General features: G+C 29.0%; 1 protein-coding gene and 1 pseudogene across 1 annotated transcript; one reads left to right on the top strand and one right to left on the bottom strand.

The window, feature by feature from the left end:
* Positions 1–11,601: 11,601 nt before the first annotated feature.
* On the bottom strand, positions 11,602–12,254 carry LOC135149675 (CASP-like protein 1D1). The gene is made up of 3 exons (XM_064085462.1): positions 12,006–12,254; positions 11,904–11,916; positions 11,602–11,817 (listed from the first exon to the last, which is right to left on the bottom strand). Exons 1-3 carry the CDS (start codon positions 12,236–12,238, stop codon positions 11,602–11,604), a joined length of 462 nt encoding a protein of 153 aa, XP_063941532.1. The 5' UTR covers positions 12,239–12,254.
* A 52-nt stretch (positions 12,255–12,306) lies between these two features.
* On the top strand, positions 12,307–13,502 carry LOC108201619 (divinyl chlorophyllide a 8-vinyl-reductase, chloroplastic-like; annotated as a pseudogene).
* The last annotated feature ends 9,310 nt before the right edge of the window (positions 13,503–22,812 follow it).

The raw sequence follows: 22,812 nt of genomic DNA, 5'->3' as shown, positions 1-22,812 counted from the left end.
TAAATACATAATACAATGATAATTAATATATAGTTGTGCATAGTTGAGTTAAGAATTTATAATGATAAACCAACATGGGTATGGGTATAATGTGTAGTCCACATTTTTAGTTATATTTTTTTGATTTGGTAGTCTCCTTATAAAATTACAAGTCTACAAAGTTTTAATACTAAAAACACGACGATACATTATCATATAATATTTTATAAAAAAATTATAATGATGTTAAAATTAAAATTATAAATATCCAATTTTGAATACCTTTTTTTAACAAAACCTTCACATAACTTTTTTCAACTTTAACGTATTTTATTTCAATATAAACACTAACCATTACGTTACCGTAACCCTTTCTAACTCGGATCTCTTACACGATAAATATCTTTTTCATACATATAAAGATATACGAAATATGAAAAGTCTGATTTAAAATTAATTGAATAATAAATTATTACATATTAATAACTGAAAAAATATTTATAAATAGATAATAAATTGTAAAAGTTAAATTTTTGTGAGAATGTATAATTAGTTGGTTAATATAATTTAATTAAAATTCAACTCATTAATACTAAAATATTAATAAATTGATATTAAAATTAGTATATACTAATTAGATTTGTTATACCAGTAGCCCTTTCTTGTCTTCTCCCACATGTAGAATAACCAAGAGCGCTTTAACAAACATGAAAAAATAAGAACTTAGATGATTAATATTTAGATAATGCACATATACAAATTTATTACGAGTTTATGTATATATACATGATTATACTATATATACAACCAATTCCAAATTAATTTTAAATTTTTATATGAATTTATATATTAATAAGCCGGTCATTAAAATTAGTATCCATACCTGATATTTGATTGGAGCAATTTCTTCATTATTTAAGAAGATTGTAATGGAAGGTTATCGTTACCTGAGAAAATATAATAATTATATAAGGTTAGATCATTATTATAGGCTCATCGATAAAATCAATATGATATCTTCATATCATGTCAAAATAATTGCAACAATATATTTATATTTTCACAAATATCTTATTTAAGCTAAGAGGCACAATTAACTATTTTTATTTATCAAGAATTAAAATTGTATTTTTTCTCAAGGAAATGACAAAAAAACATTTCAAAAAGGGATTTTTACGAACTGTAGTTATTATAAGAATAAACACTATTTCTTTATTAATATCAATGTCCATGTAGGCATCTTTCAAGATAATAAAATCATATATATACATACATACATACACAATATATACACACACACACATACATATATAAACACATACCATAAACTTTTGAAGAGCAAATGGATGGAGAAAGAATAACAAATAATACACACGCATCTATCAAATTGATAATACAATCATACCAATAAGGATCAATTGATGGAGGAAGAATAACAAATTATCCACACATTTGAATGTTTTTGATAGTGGTGTTAAAACTAAAACAATAATAAGAGAAAAGTTTGTATAACTTAATTTAGTGTTTACAATTTATATACATCACCTATAAAATGGAGTGTTTATATAGATACATAAGAAATCTCTGGAACAAACCTGAAGGTGCTAGGAGGTGGATGAAGGTGCTAGGAGGTGGATAAATGACTGAGAGCCCAACCAACCCAACTACATATTGCACAAGTCAAACTAGGCCCAAAATTTTGAGGTCCATTACAGATCCCACAGGATTTAGGCCCATTTTATACTTTTTTTTAGTTTAGTTTGTGTGTGAAAATTAATATTATTATAAACATATTATTATACTATACTTGTCTTAAAAATAGGTGGACCATAAGTAGTGAATTTAAAATTAATAATTTCTTCACATTTATAATCTTCGTATACTTGTGGCATATACATGGATGAATTTATAAATTTACAAGTAATTTATAAAATTTATTACTAAATAATATTTCTACACTATATATATGTGTGTACACTTCAAACACTTATTTAATAATTCAATAAAAAAGTAGAAATCTTAATTTTGCATACAAATATTTTTATACAAATTTTTGTTTATAACTATTAATATATAAACTGATTAATATGTGTGTGTGTGACGTTAGCACGTGCATGTGATAATTCAACAAATAATCCTTCTACATATATTAGGAATAAATATTTGTGATTTACCAATAAATAAATAAAATTTTAGTTTTTATCTAACTATATAAAATATATTAAATACACAGATACATAAAAAGTTTCTTGAACACACTCGAAAGTGCTAGCAGGTGGGTAAATGACCGGAGAGCCCATATAACCCAACTATACATGATGCACATGTAAAACTAGGCCCCAAAATATTTAGGGCAATTACATATCCCATACCATTCTGGCCCGTTATATTTATATATTTTTAAGTTTAGTTTGTGTGTTAAAAGTCATATTATTATAAACAAATTATTTGATTATACTTGTCTTGGAAAACAAATGAATTATAAGTAGTTATTTTTTAAATTATTAATGTGTTCAAATTTATTAAAATTTATAATCTTAGTATATATGTGGTATATACATGGACGAGTTTATAAATTCACAAGTAATTTATATAGTTTATTACTAAATAATTTTTTTACAATGTGTGTGTGTGTACTTCAAACACTTATTTAATAATTCAATAAAAAAGTAGAACTCTTACTTTTGCATACAAATATTTTTAGATAAATTTTTGTTTATAAATATTAACAAAAATTTAAATTGATTAATATGGCATTGTTCATAATTTAATATTGAATATAATTTCAGTTTCAAACCTCCAATTTTTACATGGTGTACAATGAATGTTTTTATATATATATATATATGTGTGTGTGTGTGTATGATGTTAGCAAGTGCATGTGATAATTCAACAAAAATAATCCTTGTGCCTAGTATTAGGAATAAATGTTTCTTATTTACAAATAAATAAATAAAAGTTTAGCTTCTATCTAACTATATAAACTAAATTAAGTACATAGATTTTGATTGTTGTGTTTTTGAAGATGGGCAACTGGGCAACTCTTAGTGATGATAGTCTTGTAATATCTTTTTATCTTACATTTGATTTGTATCAAGTAGATTCTGATTGTGGAAGTTCCGTGGGTTATAAAGTTCAGGTCAAATGTTCTTGTGCACTAGCAATGGTGTTAGGCCGATGTTGTACATACATGTCTTACTTAAACCACCGTTACCAATAGGAATCTGAAGCCCCCTTAAATAGTCTCCTAGCAAATAGAAAGGGATCTGCGTCTAGGGTTGCACACCCTTTCATTAGAAGCCCCCTTAAAAAGTCTCCTAGCAAATACAAAGGGATCTGCGTCTAGGGTTGCACACCCTTTCATTAGAAGTGGTTAGGGGTGTGCATTTAAATCGAAATCTATTTTTTTTTTGTTTAATCGAAACTGAATTTTTATCAAAATTTTCTACGGATACTGAACCGAATTTATTTTGATTTTATAACCGAATCAAAATTTAAATTTTTGTTATTACCGAAAAAGGAATTTATAAACAATTTTTTTTAAAGTATTTGAAAATGTGAAAATCTCCTTCACAAGTATAAAATCCACAATTTTACATTATTAGACATTGAAGTAGAGCAAGTAACAACAAAGCTATTTATTAATTTTATATCAAGGCATGCATACTTATAGACTTTTTTTTACCAGAGCAGCCTACTCTGCCTTTAGCATCAAAGCTTTACCAATTTTATCTATTTGTATATAGCAGACGAGCCTATACTGTCTTTAGCTATACTGTTTTTAGCATCATAGCTTTGCTAATTTTATCAATTTGTATATAGCAGATGAGGTCAGTTGATTCAATTTTGTTTATTACTCCACACACAAAGATAATTATTATTTAATCGGTTCGTGTAAAACACTACACACACACACACATATATATATATATATATACATACACACACACATAGATATATATATATATATATTATATAAACTGAATTTCCTAATCTGTTATAGTTATATAATATTTATATTATCACTTAAAACACTAAATTTCTTATAAATTATATAGAAATTCCGTTAACCATTCGGTTTTCGGCTAACCGTGGTTAATAAACCTGAAAACATGATGAAGGTAGAAGAGTTTAGGTTTGTATATTTATTTAATCAGTTTTTCCTGCATAACCATGAATTTGAATCATGCTCTGTCAAGAATAATTTGTCGGAGCTTATGTGATGGTGAACCCATATATTAGCTAGACTTTGTTAAGAATAGCCTAACAAGTCCTATGTTATTATTACAAGGTGGAAAGGGTCAAGAAAACCAAAATTTCCTTTTCAAAATATAAGGAAGATGACAAGATATCAGAGATGACCACTAAGAAAGAGGTGGTGTACCCAAAAGAGTACACCTTATGGTTTATATTTTTATTATATTATTCATAGAGATTCTTTAAATTGATTTTTGTTGTAATTTTTCATCAGTTGTTTTAATCAAAAGTTTTCTTAACTGTTCTTTGGTACTTAGAGTAGTATGAAGTTGGTATTATTTCAAATATCATTTGTTTGTTGAGTGTTGAAATGAATCTATTTAATTTAAAATACCAATCAAGTCAATCACCTGCTACCATATATGGAAGCAGCCTGTGTCCTCGACTATGAAATGTAATGCGCCACCAACATTTCAACCATGAAGCAAGCATACGAGCGATGATGCTCGAATAAGTAGCTCTTCCCGAAGATGTATTACCAAGAATTCTGATCGAACCATATCTCTGGAAAGATATGTTGCTGAAGTGTGAGAAAGCTCTACGGAAGATATAAGAGTGGACTTCAGACTCTAGTAGCTAGTCTAAGGTAAACGACATCGAACCATTGGTAATTGAGTTCAGGACGGTTAATTGAATCATAAACTAAGCATTCTGAAGAGCTCAACTTTTTATAATGAATGCAATGATTCTGGGTAATTTCTGACTTTAATGAAAAATGGAGAATCGCCCATTAAAGTTGTGGAAGAATGTTCAGAGAAAGGAATGTGTATGCGTGACCAGCCCTAGTTCTGAGGTAAATCTGAACTTGCATTTTGAACACCTAAGAAAGAAGAAAAATATATCCCCGGGTTGGAGACAACTAAATAGCCCTAGTCTCATGTAAGACAACTAAATGCGCCTCTAGGTGTTACCTAGAAACTGAGATACCTTATCGAGTACTCAGAGGATAGATAGTCGAGAAATAGAGCTAGGCTATTTGTTATGGGGAATAAATGATCCTGACCATATAACTCTGGGAACCTCCCTTTTATTACATCTAAGGATCTTAATCATTTATTTTAAGATATTATGGTCATGATTACTTTGATGCTTAACATGACCAACTAAACAAATATGTCCTTCAACCATTTATAATAATATCGTATAAAATTATCTAATATAATAAATCTGGCTAGATAAGAATTTTTTACGAATAGGTAAAAGTTTTTAATATGTACGAAAGTTTTGTACATGCATTATGTAAATTTATATATTTGTAATGTCGTACGTTACAAAGACTCCCATAATTTTGACGGATTTTTCTCTCTTCAAAATAAGCTAATTTCAATATATTTTTGTCAAATATATATATATTTTCGACAGAATCGAGGACATCGAAATTAAGGACATCAATATTAGTCAATCAGTCAAAAATAACTATTTTTGACTTTTAATTTTGACAGAATACCATCGAAACTAAATTTCGATAAATCTTCTCTTAAATATTTGAAATTTGAACATAATTTTTAAATGGATGTCCAAATTTGCCAAATCTTAAACTTTCTCGCTTATCTAAATATTTTCTATTCTATATTGTCAAGATTAAATTCCGTCGAAAATGGGCTTTCGTAACTAATAATTTTTCCAATAATGACACTTCCCAAATTGGTACCTGCTATATCATACTTTTGACATTTTTCTTTGAGTCCTATACATGCATAAAATAGTATACTAAATTTTGCGTAAAATGACATAATAATTAAGGTGAGATGTTTTCATTAGTGCTATTTATGTGATTAATTTCATTTCAATTAAAATTTAACATGTGTTATTTTGTGAAAATTTTATTCTCAATTTTGTCCATAAACTCAATTTTACTTGTGAATTTATAAACTCATCCATATATATGACACTAAGTATACTATAAATGTGAATACATTTGAACAAATTAATACTATAAAATTAACTACTTATGATTCACTTATTTTCTAACACAAGTATAATATAATAATTAGTTTTTAATAATATTAATTTTCCCACACTAACTAACCTAAAAAAAGCATATAATGGGCCTAAATCATATGGGATATGTAATGGACCTAAAAAATTTGCACCTAGTTTGACTTGTGCATTATGTAGTTGGGCTTGGTGGGCTCTGTGTCATTTATCCACCTCCTAGCACCTTCAGGTGTGTTCCAGAAATTTCCTATGTATCTATATAAACACTCCATTTTATAGGTGATTGGATATAATATTATAACTCTAAATTAAGTTATATAAACTTTTCTCTCATTATTGTTTTCCGTTTTAACACCACCATAAAAAACATTCAAATGTGTGGATTATTTGTTATTCTTTCTCCATCCATTAATCCTTATTGGAATGAGTGTATTATCCATTTGATATATACGTGTGTATTATTAGTTATTCTTTCTCCATCCATTTGCTCTTCAAAAGTTTATGGTATGTGTTTACATATATGTATATGTATGATTGTATTATCACCATCCATTTGCTCTTCAAAAGTTTATGGTATGTGTTTACATATATGTATATGTATGATTGTATTATCCATTTGATAGATTTGTGTGTGTATGTATATGTATATGGACATTCATATTAGTAAAGAAATAATGCTTATCTATTTTTATAACAACTCATAAAAAACCCCTTATAAAATGTTTTTTCATTTTCTTCTTGATAAATAAAAACAGTAGTCCTCTTAGCTTAAATCGGATATTAGTGAAAATATAATATATAGTTGCAATTATTTTGACATGATGTGATGATATCATATTGATATTATCCTATAATTATGAATCTAAAATTATGTAGTTGTTACTCTTCCTATGTAACTCCGCTCAAATTTTTGATATTTAAAACTTTTTTATCGTCATTACAGTTACTTATCAAATATGTTAAACAAAATTATAAACTGATTTTTTTTTCTCAGGTAACTATAAACTTTCATTACCATCTTTATAAACAATGAAGAATATGCTCCAATCAAATATCAGGTATGGATTCCAATTTTAATGACATGCTTATTAATATATAAATTTTAATAATAAATTAAAATTAGTTTTGAATTGCTTGTATATAGTAGAATCACACACACACACACACATATAATCATAATAAAATTGTATCTATGCATTATCTAAATAATAATCATTTAAGTTCTTTTTTTTTTCATGTTTCATGGTACAGAGCTCTTACACTCAGATATTCTCGGTGTGGGAGAAGACAATTGGAGCTACTGGTATAACATATCTAATTAGTATATATTCTTAACTTAGCTATGTAAAATTATATACTAATTATCATTTTATTATGTATTTATATTTCAGATTGCTACGGAATATCATATTCCCTTACCAGTGGTTTCCAAATGTAGAGTACTATTTTTCAAGATATTGCACAGAGGGTTATGAGAATAACTTCACTACAAGAAAAACGGGGTCATACAACAGTTTATCACCGTTGTCTATTATCTCCGGATTCCGTTGAATATCGAGGCGACATCTGATAATGTATCAAACAATGGAAATCTAACTGTTGTTGAACAAAATCTACAATAATAGTTCCTAACCCTTGTTGAAGAGGTGTTGACACAACGGTTCTGAAAACTAAACCAAAGTTACAAAAAATTACAAACAATAGCTTTACACAATAAACCAATGTATGAAAGCATGTCCCACAACGGTATTGACAAATTAGAATCCTTGTTGGAAATCATATATAACAACAGTTTTAGGATACAAAATTGTTGTGTGAAAGAATACATAACAACGGTTTATGAACATATCAATTTAAGAACCATTTTGAGAAATAATATATACAACGATTTTTAGTTTTTGAATTGTTGTCTTTCCTCATTTACGACAATGGTTTTTCAATTTAGTTTTTACAAGTCATTGTCGTATTTCTTACACACAACACTTTTATGCTCACATATAAAAATATCTAAAAATGAAAATATGCTCACAATATATTTGAAGAAAATTAAGACAAAATCTTACACAATAATAGTTTACACTGTAAATATTACAAAGAGAAAGATAAACTAGCAACATAAAAGATAATATAAGATAAGGCTCTTTGATGAATATTTTTTTCCAAGGTTCCATTGTTGAAGAAACTTATGACCAGTCTACTTGTAGTCTCTGAGTTGAGCAATTGTCATATCAACTACTGGATCAAGCCCTGCAGTTGTAACAAAGGCATCACAAACAGACTAGTTAGTCTATACTTAATAAAGAACAAATAAAAGATATTGCATTACTTTCTCTAATTTATAGTCACATTTTGAGATATTAACTCAGGTAGAATACAAATCTACTTGTAAAATGAATTATTAAGTTGTAACCTCTAACTTCTAGTAAAATCAGAAATTACTCAATATTTCGAGGATTCAAACTATACAACAACCACGCTGGTTAATCTAAGTAAGTTGACGAGGTAACTTAATGTCCACTAAGCTACCTCTACTTACTTGAAAGTACTATATACCTGAAGTGTTTTTATATAGTTGTCTTGTATATTTGTTCTCTAAATTTGTTTATTTTGTACAGGCCCATAGTGTTTTATTTCTGTTAACTTTAACGGTCAATTAAACGGAGAGTGGTCAAAGGGGTGCAAAGCGAAGGGCTTTTTAAACTTTAGGGTGCATACTGCCAAAAAAAATTGTTTGAGACCAGATCGAAAAAGCGCCTAAACATAAGGGGGGCAAAGTGTCAATCACTCTAAACAAAATTATAAACTGATTTTTTCTCCGGTAACTATAACCTTCCATTACGATCTTTATAGACAATGAAGAATATGCTCCAATCAAATATCAGGTATGAATTCCAATTTTAATGACATGCTTATTAATATATAAATTTTAATAATAAATTAAAATTAGTTTTGAATTGCTTGTATATAGTAGAATCACACACACACATATATATAAAATCATAATAAAATTGCATCTATGCATTATCTAAATAATAATCATGCATCTAAGTTCTTTCTTTTTCATGTTTCATGGTACAGAGCTCTTGCACTCGATATTCTCAGTGTGAGAGAAGAAAATTGGAGCTACTGGTATAACATATCTAATTAGTATATATTCTTAACTTAGCTATGTAAAATTATATATTAATTATCATTTTGTTATGTATTTATATTTCAGATTGCTACGGAATATCATATTCCCCTACCAGTGGTTTCCAAATGCAGAGTACTATTTTTCAAGATATTGCACCGAGGGTTACGAGAATAACTTGTAAACCAACTTAGCATTTTTAGTAGTTGTTTTGTATATTTGTTCTCTAAATTTGTTTATTTTGTACAAGCTCATAGTGTTTTATTTCAGTTTAGCCCAATTGTTTGTGGAGTTATTTGTTGACAACATAAGCGCTTTTTTATGACTTCTTGTGCATAAATATTCTTACTTATATTATAAAATATAGTTATGTTAAATGGAAGACACCAATTTAAATATTTATTATTATGCAATTATATGTTTTAGTTTGTAACAATATTATTGATTCTTGAAGAAGTCTAATTTTCACAATCCCATATTTTAGTTTCCATATAAAAATATTATCAATTTCGAGAACAAATATTTTCATCCACAATGATATCATTAAAAAGTTTTTTAATTTTTTTAAAAATGTCCAGCACTTACTTTGCTAAAATATGGGGAATCTAACATGGATGCTAGATTAATGAGCCGGTTACTATGTAACCTCCTATTCTCTAATTACAACAATTATTTATCATATTTATAATTTTTATCTCAAAAATGTTAATCTAGTTTTAGCTATTAATTAAAATATTTTTCATGTTCCATTTATACTACATACTTGGACATATGGTGAATTTTATTTTTCCTGAGATGGTTAATGAAAATCATTTATTTCTAGTAGCACCACATAATATTATTTAGACTAATTAATTGTTCTATACTAGCATATATGAAAATTATGTGATTGACCTTGCTAGTTTGAATTGCAAAAAGATTATCATTTATCATATTTTTTATGTGGCCGGGATGCAGGTTAGTTTGCATTTGATGGATCATTTTTATTTCACAAGAATTGGGTTGAGATAATTGGCTTCATGAATATTTTAATAACATATGTTGTCTATATATTGGAGTAACATGGTGTCTTGACTTCAACAAATATATCTGAAATTTCAATTGGTACCTGAAATAAACTTGAAATTGTCAAAGATTGTTCAATTTTTTTGTTGAAAATGGTTAGTCTTGTGATTGATTGATACAAGGATAGTTATCAATATATACTCATTTTGCCAAAACGTTCATTTACAAGATTACAATAAGGGGTTCGTGTATTAAAATATCATCATGAAGAGATAAGCGTGATTTATATATATGAGAACTCCTGGTCGAGTTAATTACTTATAAGTGGAGTGGACTAAAGAAAAGTTCTTCGCGTCAATGGAGACGAGACTCGGTGGTTCATGAGAATCAAGCTAAAATAGGACATAGTGACTATAACACACATGATGATCCAGATGAGAACCATATATGATCCATATCAAACTAGGAAAACCTCAAGTAGCGAAAGATTGAAGTCCAAATTTTGTATGTAATCATGCTTGAATTTGTATGATCACACCAGCTTTTATGGTATATTTACTTTTCATTTATTGTATAATTTTATGTACCTAAATAAACAACATGATGATGCAAGAGTAAAATATTTCTTATTGAATTAAAATAGTTGATCTTATCCTCTTATTTTCTTTTAAAATCAATACTTTATGGAGTCAAGATATTTAAGGATTTTTCTTTACATGATTAATACTTGTTTTTACTAAACTTTGGTTATGCTACAATTTAATTAATCCCGATTTTGTATGAACGGTAGATATAAATACTATAACAAAATATGGTGGTATAATTAATCAATCTTCAACATTAGCGGTGGAATTACTAGAAATAGGAAAAATGGACTGTATCACATATAATCAGTCTAGGAATTTGCAATTTAAAGATATTTAGTGTATATCAAAAGGGACAATATTTTGCAGATATCGATAAGTTTAAAGTGAATATGTTGTATTAAGCTATAAGATAATATTGTATGTCTAGTCAACCTTCAACATTTATAGAGTGAAACTTGATAGATATCAAAATCATAATATTTTGCAAACATCTTTAAACCAAAATTCCCTATCCATTTTATAGTTGACGTGGAGATAATATAACTCATTCCATGTATAACTCATGGACAGCTTAATTAAATAAACATTAATGCAAACTGAGGTCCTTACATAGATGAGTCACACACTTTACATAGATGAGTCACACACTGCACGAGAAGCTAAAAGGCAATACAATGCATAAAACTTAAAGGGAGCCTGCCCTAGCTAAAAACCAATCTTAATATTTTGATGAATCAATGGCGTAGTGATTTGTTTATCTTCGTGAGACGGTAATGATGTAGAGGATGATCCAATGTGTCGACAGTAGGAATCATAGACATTGCAGATCTTGTGCAATCCTACATTTGAGTTTCCTTTGAGTCCTAAGTAGGCTACTTCACCTGCTTCTCCAGTTGCTGAAGCTAAAATACCTAAGAGTAGCTGAGCAAAACAATGCAATATATGGTTAATAGATATTATTATACATGATGTCTTATAACTGTGTAGAAGCAAGTCACTTAGAGAACAGCTGACGAATATCTGAAAATAAATCCGTGTTGGTTGAGGGTCATAAGCAAGAAACATATCTTTGCATTAACTTTGCTGTTCAAAACAAAGATTGCACTTACATGAAGGCTGGTATATCAGTGAATTCAGCTGCAACAGATGCTCCGTAAGGTGGGAAAGGCACCGGAATCGTTTCGGTTTGCTTACTGGTCACTAGAGCTACAAGTGATGTTAGGGATGTTGCAAACAAGAAGACCCTCAATATCACATCATGCAACACAAACTTGCTAGTTGTAGTACTGGCCTGACTATTCTTCTCAAGCTCTAGTACCACTGCTGGGCTGATTGAGGCCATGGATATTTTACTGTAAAACAAGAATGGATGCGAATGAGGTTGAGAAGATTTGTGAATAACTTGGAGCTATGGATCAGTATTTATAGGAGTGTTCTCTGAATGGCTAGACAGTGAATGTTCTCATGTTATCAACTTAGCTTAATTAAAATATTAGAACAAGAACACACATGAGTCAATTGTATGACTATAATAATTTCAAGGTTAAATCGCACTAGGAGTAAAGTAATTCGCTTCTGGCAGCTGCAGGTCTGTTTAAATAATTGTAAAATTAAGAGAAACATATTCAAATTGCAGTCAAAATTTCCGTATAATAAAATGGTATCATCTTAAGAGAAAGAAACCCACGTAACACATCAATTTTGAATAGGGTTTTCAAAGTTCGAATGTTTAAACAACAAAAATAAACTCTAAGTATATGGGTTAAAGATTCTTCGAGAATTGATTACGAGGCCATGAAGAATAGTTTAGTTGCTGGGAAGAAGTATGGGGATTCACATTTTGTTTTGTTGTCAGCAATTTGTGTGCAGAAACCGCTTCTTGAGTTTCAGCGTGCTAAGCTGAAGTTTGAGGCTGAGTTGATGAAAGAAGCGGAGGAGGATAATGGGTTTACGTATAGTATTGTTAGGCCAACAGCGTTTTTTAAGAGTTTAGGAGGACAGGTTGAATTGGTGAAGGATGGGAAGCCTTATGTGATGTTTGGGGACAGGAAATTGTGTGCTTGTAAGCCCATGAGTGAGGCGGATTTGGCTTCGTTTATTTCGGATTGTGTGTTGAGTGAAGATAAGATAAACCAGGTTTTGCCGATTGGTGGACCTGGGAAGGCTTTGACACCATTAGAGCAAGGAGAGATGTTATTTAGGCTTGTTGGAAAAAAACCTAATTTTATTAAAGTGCCGATTGAGGTGATGGATTTTGCTATCGATCGGGGTTCTTGATTTCCTTGTCAAGATATTTCCTGGAATGGAAGATGCAGCTGAGTTTGGGAAGATCGGAAGGTATTATGCTGCTGAGAGTATGTTAATTTTGGATCCCGAGATGGGAGAGTACAATGCTGACAAAACCCCAAGTTATGGAAAGGACACACTGGAAGAGTTCTTTAAAAGAGTACTTAGAGAAGGGATGGCTGGTCAGGAATTGGGGGAGCAAACGATATTCTGAATGCCATATGTTTTTGAAGATTAAATACTTGTCTAGTTATGTAAGTTGCAAGTCAGTGTCTTCCAAGGTATGCGGCTTTCTAATTTGATACTGATAATGTAAAAAGTGAGCATATTTGAATGTATATCCTGTACCCGGAAAATAATTATGCGCTTGCCTTGCTTCCATAGTTGCTGCAAATATTTCAGAAAAGTTTTACTTGGTTTAGATCACTATCAAATTATAGCTGAGAGTTTTAGTTGCATTCAAATATTTTTTCATTTATATGCAACTCGTACTCTCGTAGTAGTTTTTGGTTCTTTGTTGATGCTCTAAACTCTAAAGTGAATTATGATCATGCTTCCAAATGAAACTTCTATATCTGATTGGGGACTTTGTTGGTTTGAATTTTATTTGTTAGATTTATGTTGTGTTCCATCAAATTGAAGCCTTGAGCAACTTGAACTAAATAGAAACATATGTTTAGCTTGCTACATGTCACAACCTTCACACACACAAAAAAAAAAAAAGCATTGAAGCCTATGTTTGCTGATTTCCCAGGTTTACTTGCTGGGTTGGCTGAATTTGCACGCCATGTAATTGTTACCTGATATAGTTTACTAACCGATTCTCAGGCTGCTTGATATAGGTTAGCTAGTTTTTAGTGGCAGCTGAAATACTTCAATTATATGTAACTCGTAGTTAGTTTCCGGTTCTCCGTTAATGCTCTAAAGTGAATTATGATTCTGCTTTCTGAATGTAACTTCTCTTCTGAATTGCAGACTTTGTTCACTTTGTTGGATTAAAGTTTCACTATTAGATTTATATTGTCTCACAAAGTTGAAACCTCGAGCAACTTAAACTTAAGCAAAATTTGCACGCCATATGATTGTTTCTTGGTAGAGTTTACTAATAAATTCATTCCCTCTAGTGTATAATGCTAGTACCTTGTATTAGGCAGAATAATAAAGTTTATTCTTGATGCAGCAATTGCTTTACTTGAAGTCGGTGTTACTCTGTTCATTTATGAAGAAGGATGATGGGATTCTCGAGTAAAACTAATAGCATTAGAGAAAATCTATGGGCATTCTTGTCGTTTTTTACATGAGCCAGAACTAAAGCCAGAAAATTGGAAAATTGGAACCACTGGTTAAGAAGTAGTGTGGCGTGCGTGCTTATATACAGTAAGACATGGATAAAATAATACCAGATGTAATAACCTGGATTAAGTTATTCTTTTCCTCGTCCCCAACATAGTAGATGTGTTTTATAATCTTGATAAAGTAATAAACTCTCATCTTATCACATGACTATAGTTTTTTAAACAAGGTTAAATTCACAAAATTGGCTATAAAATTTAGTACAAAATCATATGATAATTGAGCTGGATTATTTTAATTGGTACTATTAATACATATAAGAGCTTTATCTCAATTAAAACTTAACACATACTAATAAAATAGCATGAGCTTGTACAAAGTAAACAAACTTAAGGAATACATATACAAGACACGGACTGAAAATGCTAAATTGGTTTACAACTATTTAACTATTCCGAGAACCCTTTCAGGCAAAAAAAAAAAAAAAAAAAAAAAAAACATTCTGAGAACCAATGGTGTGGGAATAAAAATATTCCGCAGCAATCTCAAATAAAAATACATAATACATTGTAATTAAAATATAGTTGTACATAGCTGAGTTAAGAATATATACTAATTTCGCACACTTAGAATATCCTGTGCAAGAGCTCTAACAACTATGAATAACTGTTCATTCAGTACCATGAAAAAGAAAGAACTTAGATGATTATTATTTAGATAATGCATATATACAATTTTATTAAGAGTATATATATGTGCAGGGGGGATCCAGGATTTCAGCTCTACCTGGGTTAGAAAAAATCCCTGTGTTAAAGTATGTGTGTGTGATTGTACTATATACAACATTCAAAACTAATTTTATTTAATTTATTAAAGTTTATGTATTAATAAGCATGTCATAAAATTAGTATCCATAGCAATTTCTTCATTGTTTAAGAAGATTGTAATGGAAGGTTATAGTTACCTGACAAAATATCATTTTATAATTTTGTTTAACATATTTGATAAGTAACTGTAACGACATTAAAAAATTTTTAAATATCAAAAATTTGAGTTGAATTACATAGGAAGAGTAATAATTTTATAATTTTAGATTTATAATTAAAGGCTCATTGATAATATCAAAATGATATCTTCACATCATGTCAAAATAATTGCAGCAATATATTTATATTTTCAAATCTTGTTTAAGCTAAGAGGCACAATTGACTGTTTTATTTTTCATGAATTAAAATTATATTTTTCTCAAGAAAATGACAAAAAAATATTTTAAAAAGGGGCTTTAAGAAGTGTTGTTATTAGAATAAGCACTATTTCTGTATTAATATGAATGTCCACACACACACACACATCTATCAAATGGATCACACAATCATACAATACATATACATTATACAAGAATCATATATAAATACATACCATAAAGAGCAAATGGATGGAGAAAGAATAACAAAAAATACACACCCATCTATCACATGGATAATACAATCATGCCAATAAGGATCAATAGATGGAGAAAGAATAACAAATAATCCACACATTTGAATATTTTTGGTAGTGGTGTAAAACGACAGTAACAATGAGAGAAAAGTTTATATAACTTATTTTAGTGTTTACGATATTATATTCATCACCTATAAAATGGAGTGTTTATATAGATACACAAGAAATTTCTCCAACATACAGAAGGTGCTAGGAGGTGGATGGAAAGCCAAGCAACCCAACTACATAATGCACAAGTCAAACTAGGCGCAAAATATTTAGGTCCATTACATATCCCATAGGATTTAGTCCCATTATATACTTTTTTTAGTTTAGTTATTGTATGAAAAATAATTTTACTATAGACAAATTATTATATTATACTTGTCTTGGAAAATAAAAGAATTGCTAGTATTTATTTTTTAAATTATTAATTTGTTCAAATTTATTCACATTTGTAATATTAGTATACTTGTGGCATATACATGGAGGAGTTTGTAGATTTACACGTAATTTATAAAATTCATTAATAGATAATATTTCTGCAATATATATATGTGTATATTTCAAACACTTATTTAATAATTCAATAAAAAGAGTAAAAATCTTAATTTTGCATACAAATATTTTTAGACAAAATTTTGTTTTGAATTATTATTTAAAATCTAAATTGATTAATATGGCACTGTTCGAAATTTAATATTAAATATTATTTCAGTTTAAAACCTTCAAATCTTTGCATGGTGTACAATGAATGTTTATATATATATGTGTGTGTGTACGTATGATGTTAGCAAGTGCATGTGATAATTCAACAAATAATCCTTCTACATAAAATAAATAAATAAAAATTTAGTTTTTATCAAACTATATAAAATAAATTGAGTACATAGATTTTGATTGTTGTAATAGAATTATGAACTCTATGTATAAGTTTTTGAAGCTGGGTAAATCTTAGTCACGAGGATATTCTTGTATTCTCTTTTTAGCTTATATTTCACTTGTATCAATTAGATTAATTGTGGACTCTCCTTATATAGACAAAAGGGGTGTGAATGGATGGGCCTAGAAAATTTGAAAGCCGGATTAAGCCCAACAAGGGAGTATGAAAGCTTGGAAGAAGGATCTAGAATAACCTGTCCAAATTCCTCTCTCTCTCAGCAAATGTTCACTCTGTTCTTTTTTATACAAAACAGAACGTAAAAATGATGGACTAATGAAATTTGTCGAGAAGATGATTCTTTGTTTATTTTTTATGAAAAAAGAGGGTGACACTCATTCTCAAAATCGACCAAGCAAGCAAAAAAAGAACAAGAAACAAACCCTTCCTGGTCGGGATTCCTACATGGAGACAAAAGAGTTGACCCCTAAGGAAACCTAAAGCTTCTCAAAAATTGATACTTCATTGCCCTATAAATACATTGTTACTCCTCAACTCATAACTATGTCTTGGCTTGATTCTCATTAGAAGGTTGATACACATGCTTCTTGTATAAGACATGTTATTACAAAATCTCAAGGTGTTACCGAATTAGTATAAATTTTGATTATATTATTTCTTCACATTCCCAACATGCAGAAGCTATATATGGTTTGTGGGTCTTGTCAAATTTTCAAGTACCAGCGGGTGGATGTTATGTTATCAGTTCTTCAAAAACCTCACCGTGTTTGAGAAATACCTTAATTTAGCTAATATTATTTTTTGAGCCATGTATTTAGTACACAATTTAAATTATACTTATTTAATTTTATATAATACTCCTTGTACCACATTTTAAATGTCTCCTTTAAACAAATATCATAGATTATCATCCCTCTCTTTCAATGTTATCAATAATCTTTCAAAATCGTCCAATATTATTTATTATATTTAATGTAGCCTCATTTTAATACTATGTTAAGCACGAAGCACTTGTAGAAGGGGTTGAATAAAAGTGATCAATTTTTTAATTTAGTTAACGAATATTGAAGCAACAGTAAATGGAATACCACAAGTAAAAAACAAACTATTTGTATTATATATGAACATGTACAAACTTTTTCCATCAAGGTTTACACAAACCTTAGTAGCTGCTCTGTATAAACCCTAGCTCCTATTTAATACAAAACTTCAAGTATGACTCAAGAACCACACATCTTGCAGTGACAATAAAGAGTTATATATAAGCTACCTATCATCTAAAACAGCAATGTTGATGTTTCCTTGAAGTTATTGGCTACTTCCTTTTCAGTTAGCTATTAGTTTCCCTTAGTACTAGTCTGTCCTAATCTTTCTATCTTTTAGCTTATCTCCAAAACTTTCCATTATAGATATAGCTTTCCAATTGGCTAGCTTTATAGACTCTCCCGGCATTTCCAATTCTTTGGCTTTATAGACTCTTCCGGAATGAATCTGGTAGCCTTGCTGTCTCTATGTAATAGACTCTGGAAATTCATTGGAGTAGACTCCGATAATTCCTTCTAGTAGACTCTCATCAGCTTACTTATTGAATTCAGCTAAGTACGAAACTTTTCGCCTATAGAGCGTTGATTTCTTCCAACTTGTAAAGACTATAACCTATATAACTTTTATACTAGACATTATTCATCATGACATCAGTATCATTATCTATTTGAGTGAAATAAGAGCCGTTTCCACTAATATCAATTTAGTTCATTTTTTGCGTGAGTATATTTCGAGAAAAGTGAAAGTATTACATTGTATAAATTATGCTAATGATTGTGAAAAAGAGCTATCTTTGAATTCCTATAATCCAGGTAAGGAGTACCCATAACTCATAAAAACGCTATTTTTGAATTGTTGTAGGTAGACTCACCAGCAACTTATTATTATATTACTTTTGCCCCAGTCCAATTATGTGAATAATTATAAATTTTGTGCTCTTCCAAAAGATTTATATCTATCATTATTGTAGTGATGCTGGGTATGTCAATATATGTCTTTTCTAAAATTTCAAGAAAATTATATTCTAATAAGTCACATCTCTACCTCACTTCTAAATTGTAAGAAAAAATTATGTTTAACAAAAGAGATGAGTGTTATCTAACATGAAACAAATTTTACAAATATATCTCCAAAGATGATGGAGATTTAAATGTATTTTTAAAAATAATTTATTACCTCTTTTATGTCTTAAATTACAATATTTAAATTGTTGTCTTTAATTTAACATAAATATATTTGCTTATATAAGTAAAAAAAATTCTTAGCTGATAAGACCCTTACGTGGTCAACAAAAACTCCACTAACAATTGGGGTAAAATGAAATAAAATAATATGAGCATGTACAAACTAAACAAACTTAAGGAACAAATATACAAGACAACTACTGAAAATGCTAAATTGGTCTACAACTACTAAGCTATTCTGAGAACCTACGTGCAATATCTTGAAAAATAGCACTCGTTTTTGGGAACGAGTGTGGTAGGAATCTAAGTTAGTGAGACTCGGGTTCGGAGTGTCCGACAAAACACATATCTTAGTGTCGGATTCGTTAATCTCGAAAATTTAAGACACGGGGACACCATCCAAATTTCAGACACGGGTATGGGGACTTGGCAAATTTTGAAAAAATAATATATATTTTATATGTTAAGAATAAATAAAAATGTTTTTCTTCCTTCATAATAAATAAATAATATTTTTATTTAATGTTATTATATTTGATGTTATTTTGATAAAATACTATTAATATAATTTTCTAAAATAACTAAAACAAATGGCTTATTTGGAAAGTAATTGTAATGTTCGAAAGTGAATGTAAGGTGACAAAAGACATATTTTAATTATACAGGAATTTAAAAGATAAGTGTGAGTGGATGCCAATTGCTTGACTTATTATATTCAAATGAACATGGACTAAATCAAGTCCAGATACATTATGCAGCTTGTCTCTAGTATATACACGCATATACATATACATTTTCTTCTCTATTTATTTTTTCTTTTCATCTTTCATTCTTCTTCTTCTTCTTTTCTTTTTGATCTTTAATGTCATCTCGTCTTACATACGTTTATCCGCCTCGGTCTTTAGAGAAATACCCCATCTATTTTATAGATTTTATAGATGGGTAAAGTTTTTTTTATACAAAGTATGTAACATAAATAAATTCTATTTTAGATTCTTATCTCTAGCGAGTTTTGATTTACATTTCGACGACCTTCAATTTTCCGACGACGGAGCTGGTGAGTCAGGCGACGGAGTTGGTGAGTCAGAGTAACACATGTAGGCCATCTGAAATATAAATAGATAATACAATGATAATTAATATATAGTTGTGCATAGTTGAGTTAAGAATTTATAATGATAAACCAACATGGGTATGGGTATAATGTGTAGTCCACATTTTTAGTTTTTTTTTTTTGGTTTGGTAGTCTCCCTATAAAATTACAAGTCTACAAAGTTTTAATACTAAAAACACGACGATACATTATCATATAATATTTTATAAAAAAATTATAATGATGTTAAAATTAAAATTATAAATATCCAATTTTGAATACCTTTTTTTAACAAAACCTTCACATAACTTTTTTCAACTTTAACGTATTTTATTTCAATATAAACACTTACCATTACGTTACCGTAACCCTCTCTAACTCGGATCTCTTACACGATAAATATCTTTTTCATACATATAAAGATATACGAAATATGAAAAGTCTGATTTAAAATTAATTGAATAATAAATTATCACATATTAATAACTGAAAAAATATTTATAAATAGATAATAAATTGTAAAAGTTAAATTTTCGTGAGAATGTATAATTAGTTGGTTAATATAATTTAATTAAAATTCAACTCATTAATACTAAAATATTAATAAATTGATATTAAAATTAGTATATACTAATTAGATTTGTTATACCAGTAGCCCTTTCTTGTCTTCTCCCACATGTAGAATAACCAAGAGCGCTTTAACAAACATGAAAAAACAAGAACTTAGATGATTAATATTTAGATAATGCACATATACAAATTTATTACGAGTTTATGTATATATACATGATTGTACTATATATACAACCAATTCCAAATTAATTTTAATTTTTTATTTGAATTTATATATAAATAAGCAGGTCATTAAAATTAGTATCCATACCTGATATTATTATTAATACATACACTAAGCAATTATTAAATAAAGTTTTTATAAAAATATACCAGGATACATTAAATCAAAAGATGTTGAGGAGTTGTTTCAAAAAAAATGTTGAGGAGCTAACTGTGATTCTATTCAACAATACATATGCCAGTTTTCATCTAACAAAAAAAGTTATTAATTTTAACAAACAAAACATCAAAATGTGCTCACACGCCTGCTTTTTGGGCCATCCCAGTAGTGTAATGGACAGTAGGGGAGAGCATCGCCGGTTCGGCTCGGTTTCGGGATAAAACCGGAACCGGAATCATATATCCTCGGTTTTTAAAATCGAAAACCGCAACCGCCGGTTCGGATTCGGTTCCGGTTTCGGTTTAAAATACCCCGGTTCGGTTATAATCGGTTCAGTTTCGGTTACAAAATCGGCAAACTTTTTTTTATATAAAAACTCTTTAATCTTATTATTATTAATGTAAAACTTAACTATGACTGTCAAGTTTTACAAGGAAGCATGGTATAATACAACTATCTATATACAATGTGGTTCATATACATGTTGTACCCAGAATGATAGAATGGCAGAATAAAAAAAAAATACCACATTGTGTGTGCAATGGAGTAGCACAACAGACTATTCTGTTGGAATTTATAAGTCTAGACCAAATGAATGTTAAACTATTGGACTTGCACGGTGTATTATACAAGCTTAAATGAATTAAAATTGGACCAACTAATTATATATGATACATTTATATATTTGTAATCATTTTTTAAATTCATATAAATTATATATATATATATATATATTTAATTATTTAAATAGTCGGTTCGGTTCGGTTTTAACCAATAACCGGAACCGAACCCATAACATCGGTTCGGTTTTTAATTTTTCGGTTTCGATTTCGGCTCGGTTTTTGTCGGTTTTTACCGGTTTCGGTTCGGTTTCGATTTTTTTCGGTTTTTTGCTCAGCCCTAATGGACAGGGCTGAGCTTTACCTCCTCACAACTATTAATGGTTAAAAAAAATGTTTCAATAATCTTACCTGGGCTTTAGCCCACCCTAGCCTAGCGGTAGATTCATATGTGTGTGTGATTGTACTATATACAACATTCAAAACTAATTTTATTTAATTTATTAAAGTTTATGTATTAATAAGCATGTCATAAAATTAGTATCCATAGCAATTTCTTCATTGTTTAAGAAGATTGTAATGGAAGGTTATAGTTACCTGACAAAATATCATTTTATAATTTTGTTTAACATATTTGATAAGTAACTGTAACGACATTAAAAAAATTTTAAATATAAAAAATTTGAGTTGAATTACATAGGAAGAGTAATAATTTTATAATTTTAGATTTATAATTAAAGGCTCATTGATAATATCAAAATGATATCTTCACATCATGTCAAAATAATTGCAGCAATATATTTATATTTTCAAATCTTGTTTAAGCTAAGAGGCACAATTGACTGTTTTATTTTTCATGAATTAAAATTATATTTTTCTCAGGAAAATGACAAAAAAATATTTTAAAAAGGGGCTTTAAGAAGTGTTGTTATTAGAATAAGCACTATTTCTGTATTAATATGAATGTCCATACACACACACACACATCTATCAAATGGATCACACAATCATACAATACATATACATTATACAAGAATCATATATAAATACATACCATAAAGAGCAAATGGATGGAGAAAGAATAACAAAAAATACACACCCATCTATCACATGGATAA

The sequence above is a fragment of the Daucus carota genome, chromosome 9, assembly GCF_001625215.2.
Source record: "Daucus carota subsp. sativus chromosome 9, DH1 v3.0, whole genome shotgun sequence".
Taxonomy (NCBI): domain Eukaryota; kingdom Viridiplantae; phylum Streptophyta; class Magnoliopsida; order Apiales; family Apiaceae; genus Daucus; species Daucus carota.
The sequence above is the reverse complement of the archived record's forward strand: the minus strand, read 5'-3'. Positions and strand labels throughout refer to the sequence as shown.

Bases quoted from the DNA above. Each gene is read 5' to 3' on its own strand.
- LOC135149675 (XM_064085462.1), bottom strand. From the start codon at position 12,238: ATGGCCTCAATCAGCCCAGCAGTGGTACTAGAGCTTGAGAAGAATAGT.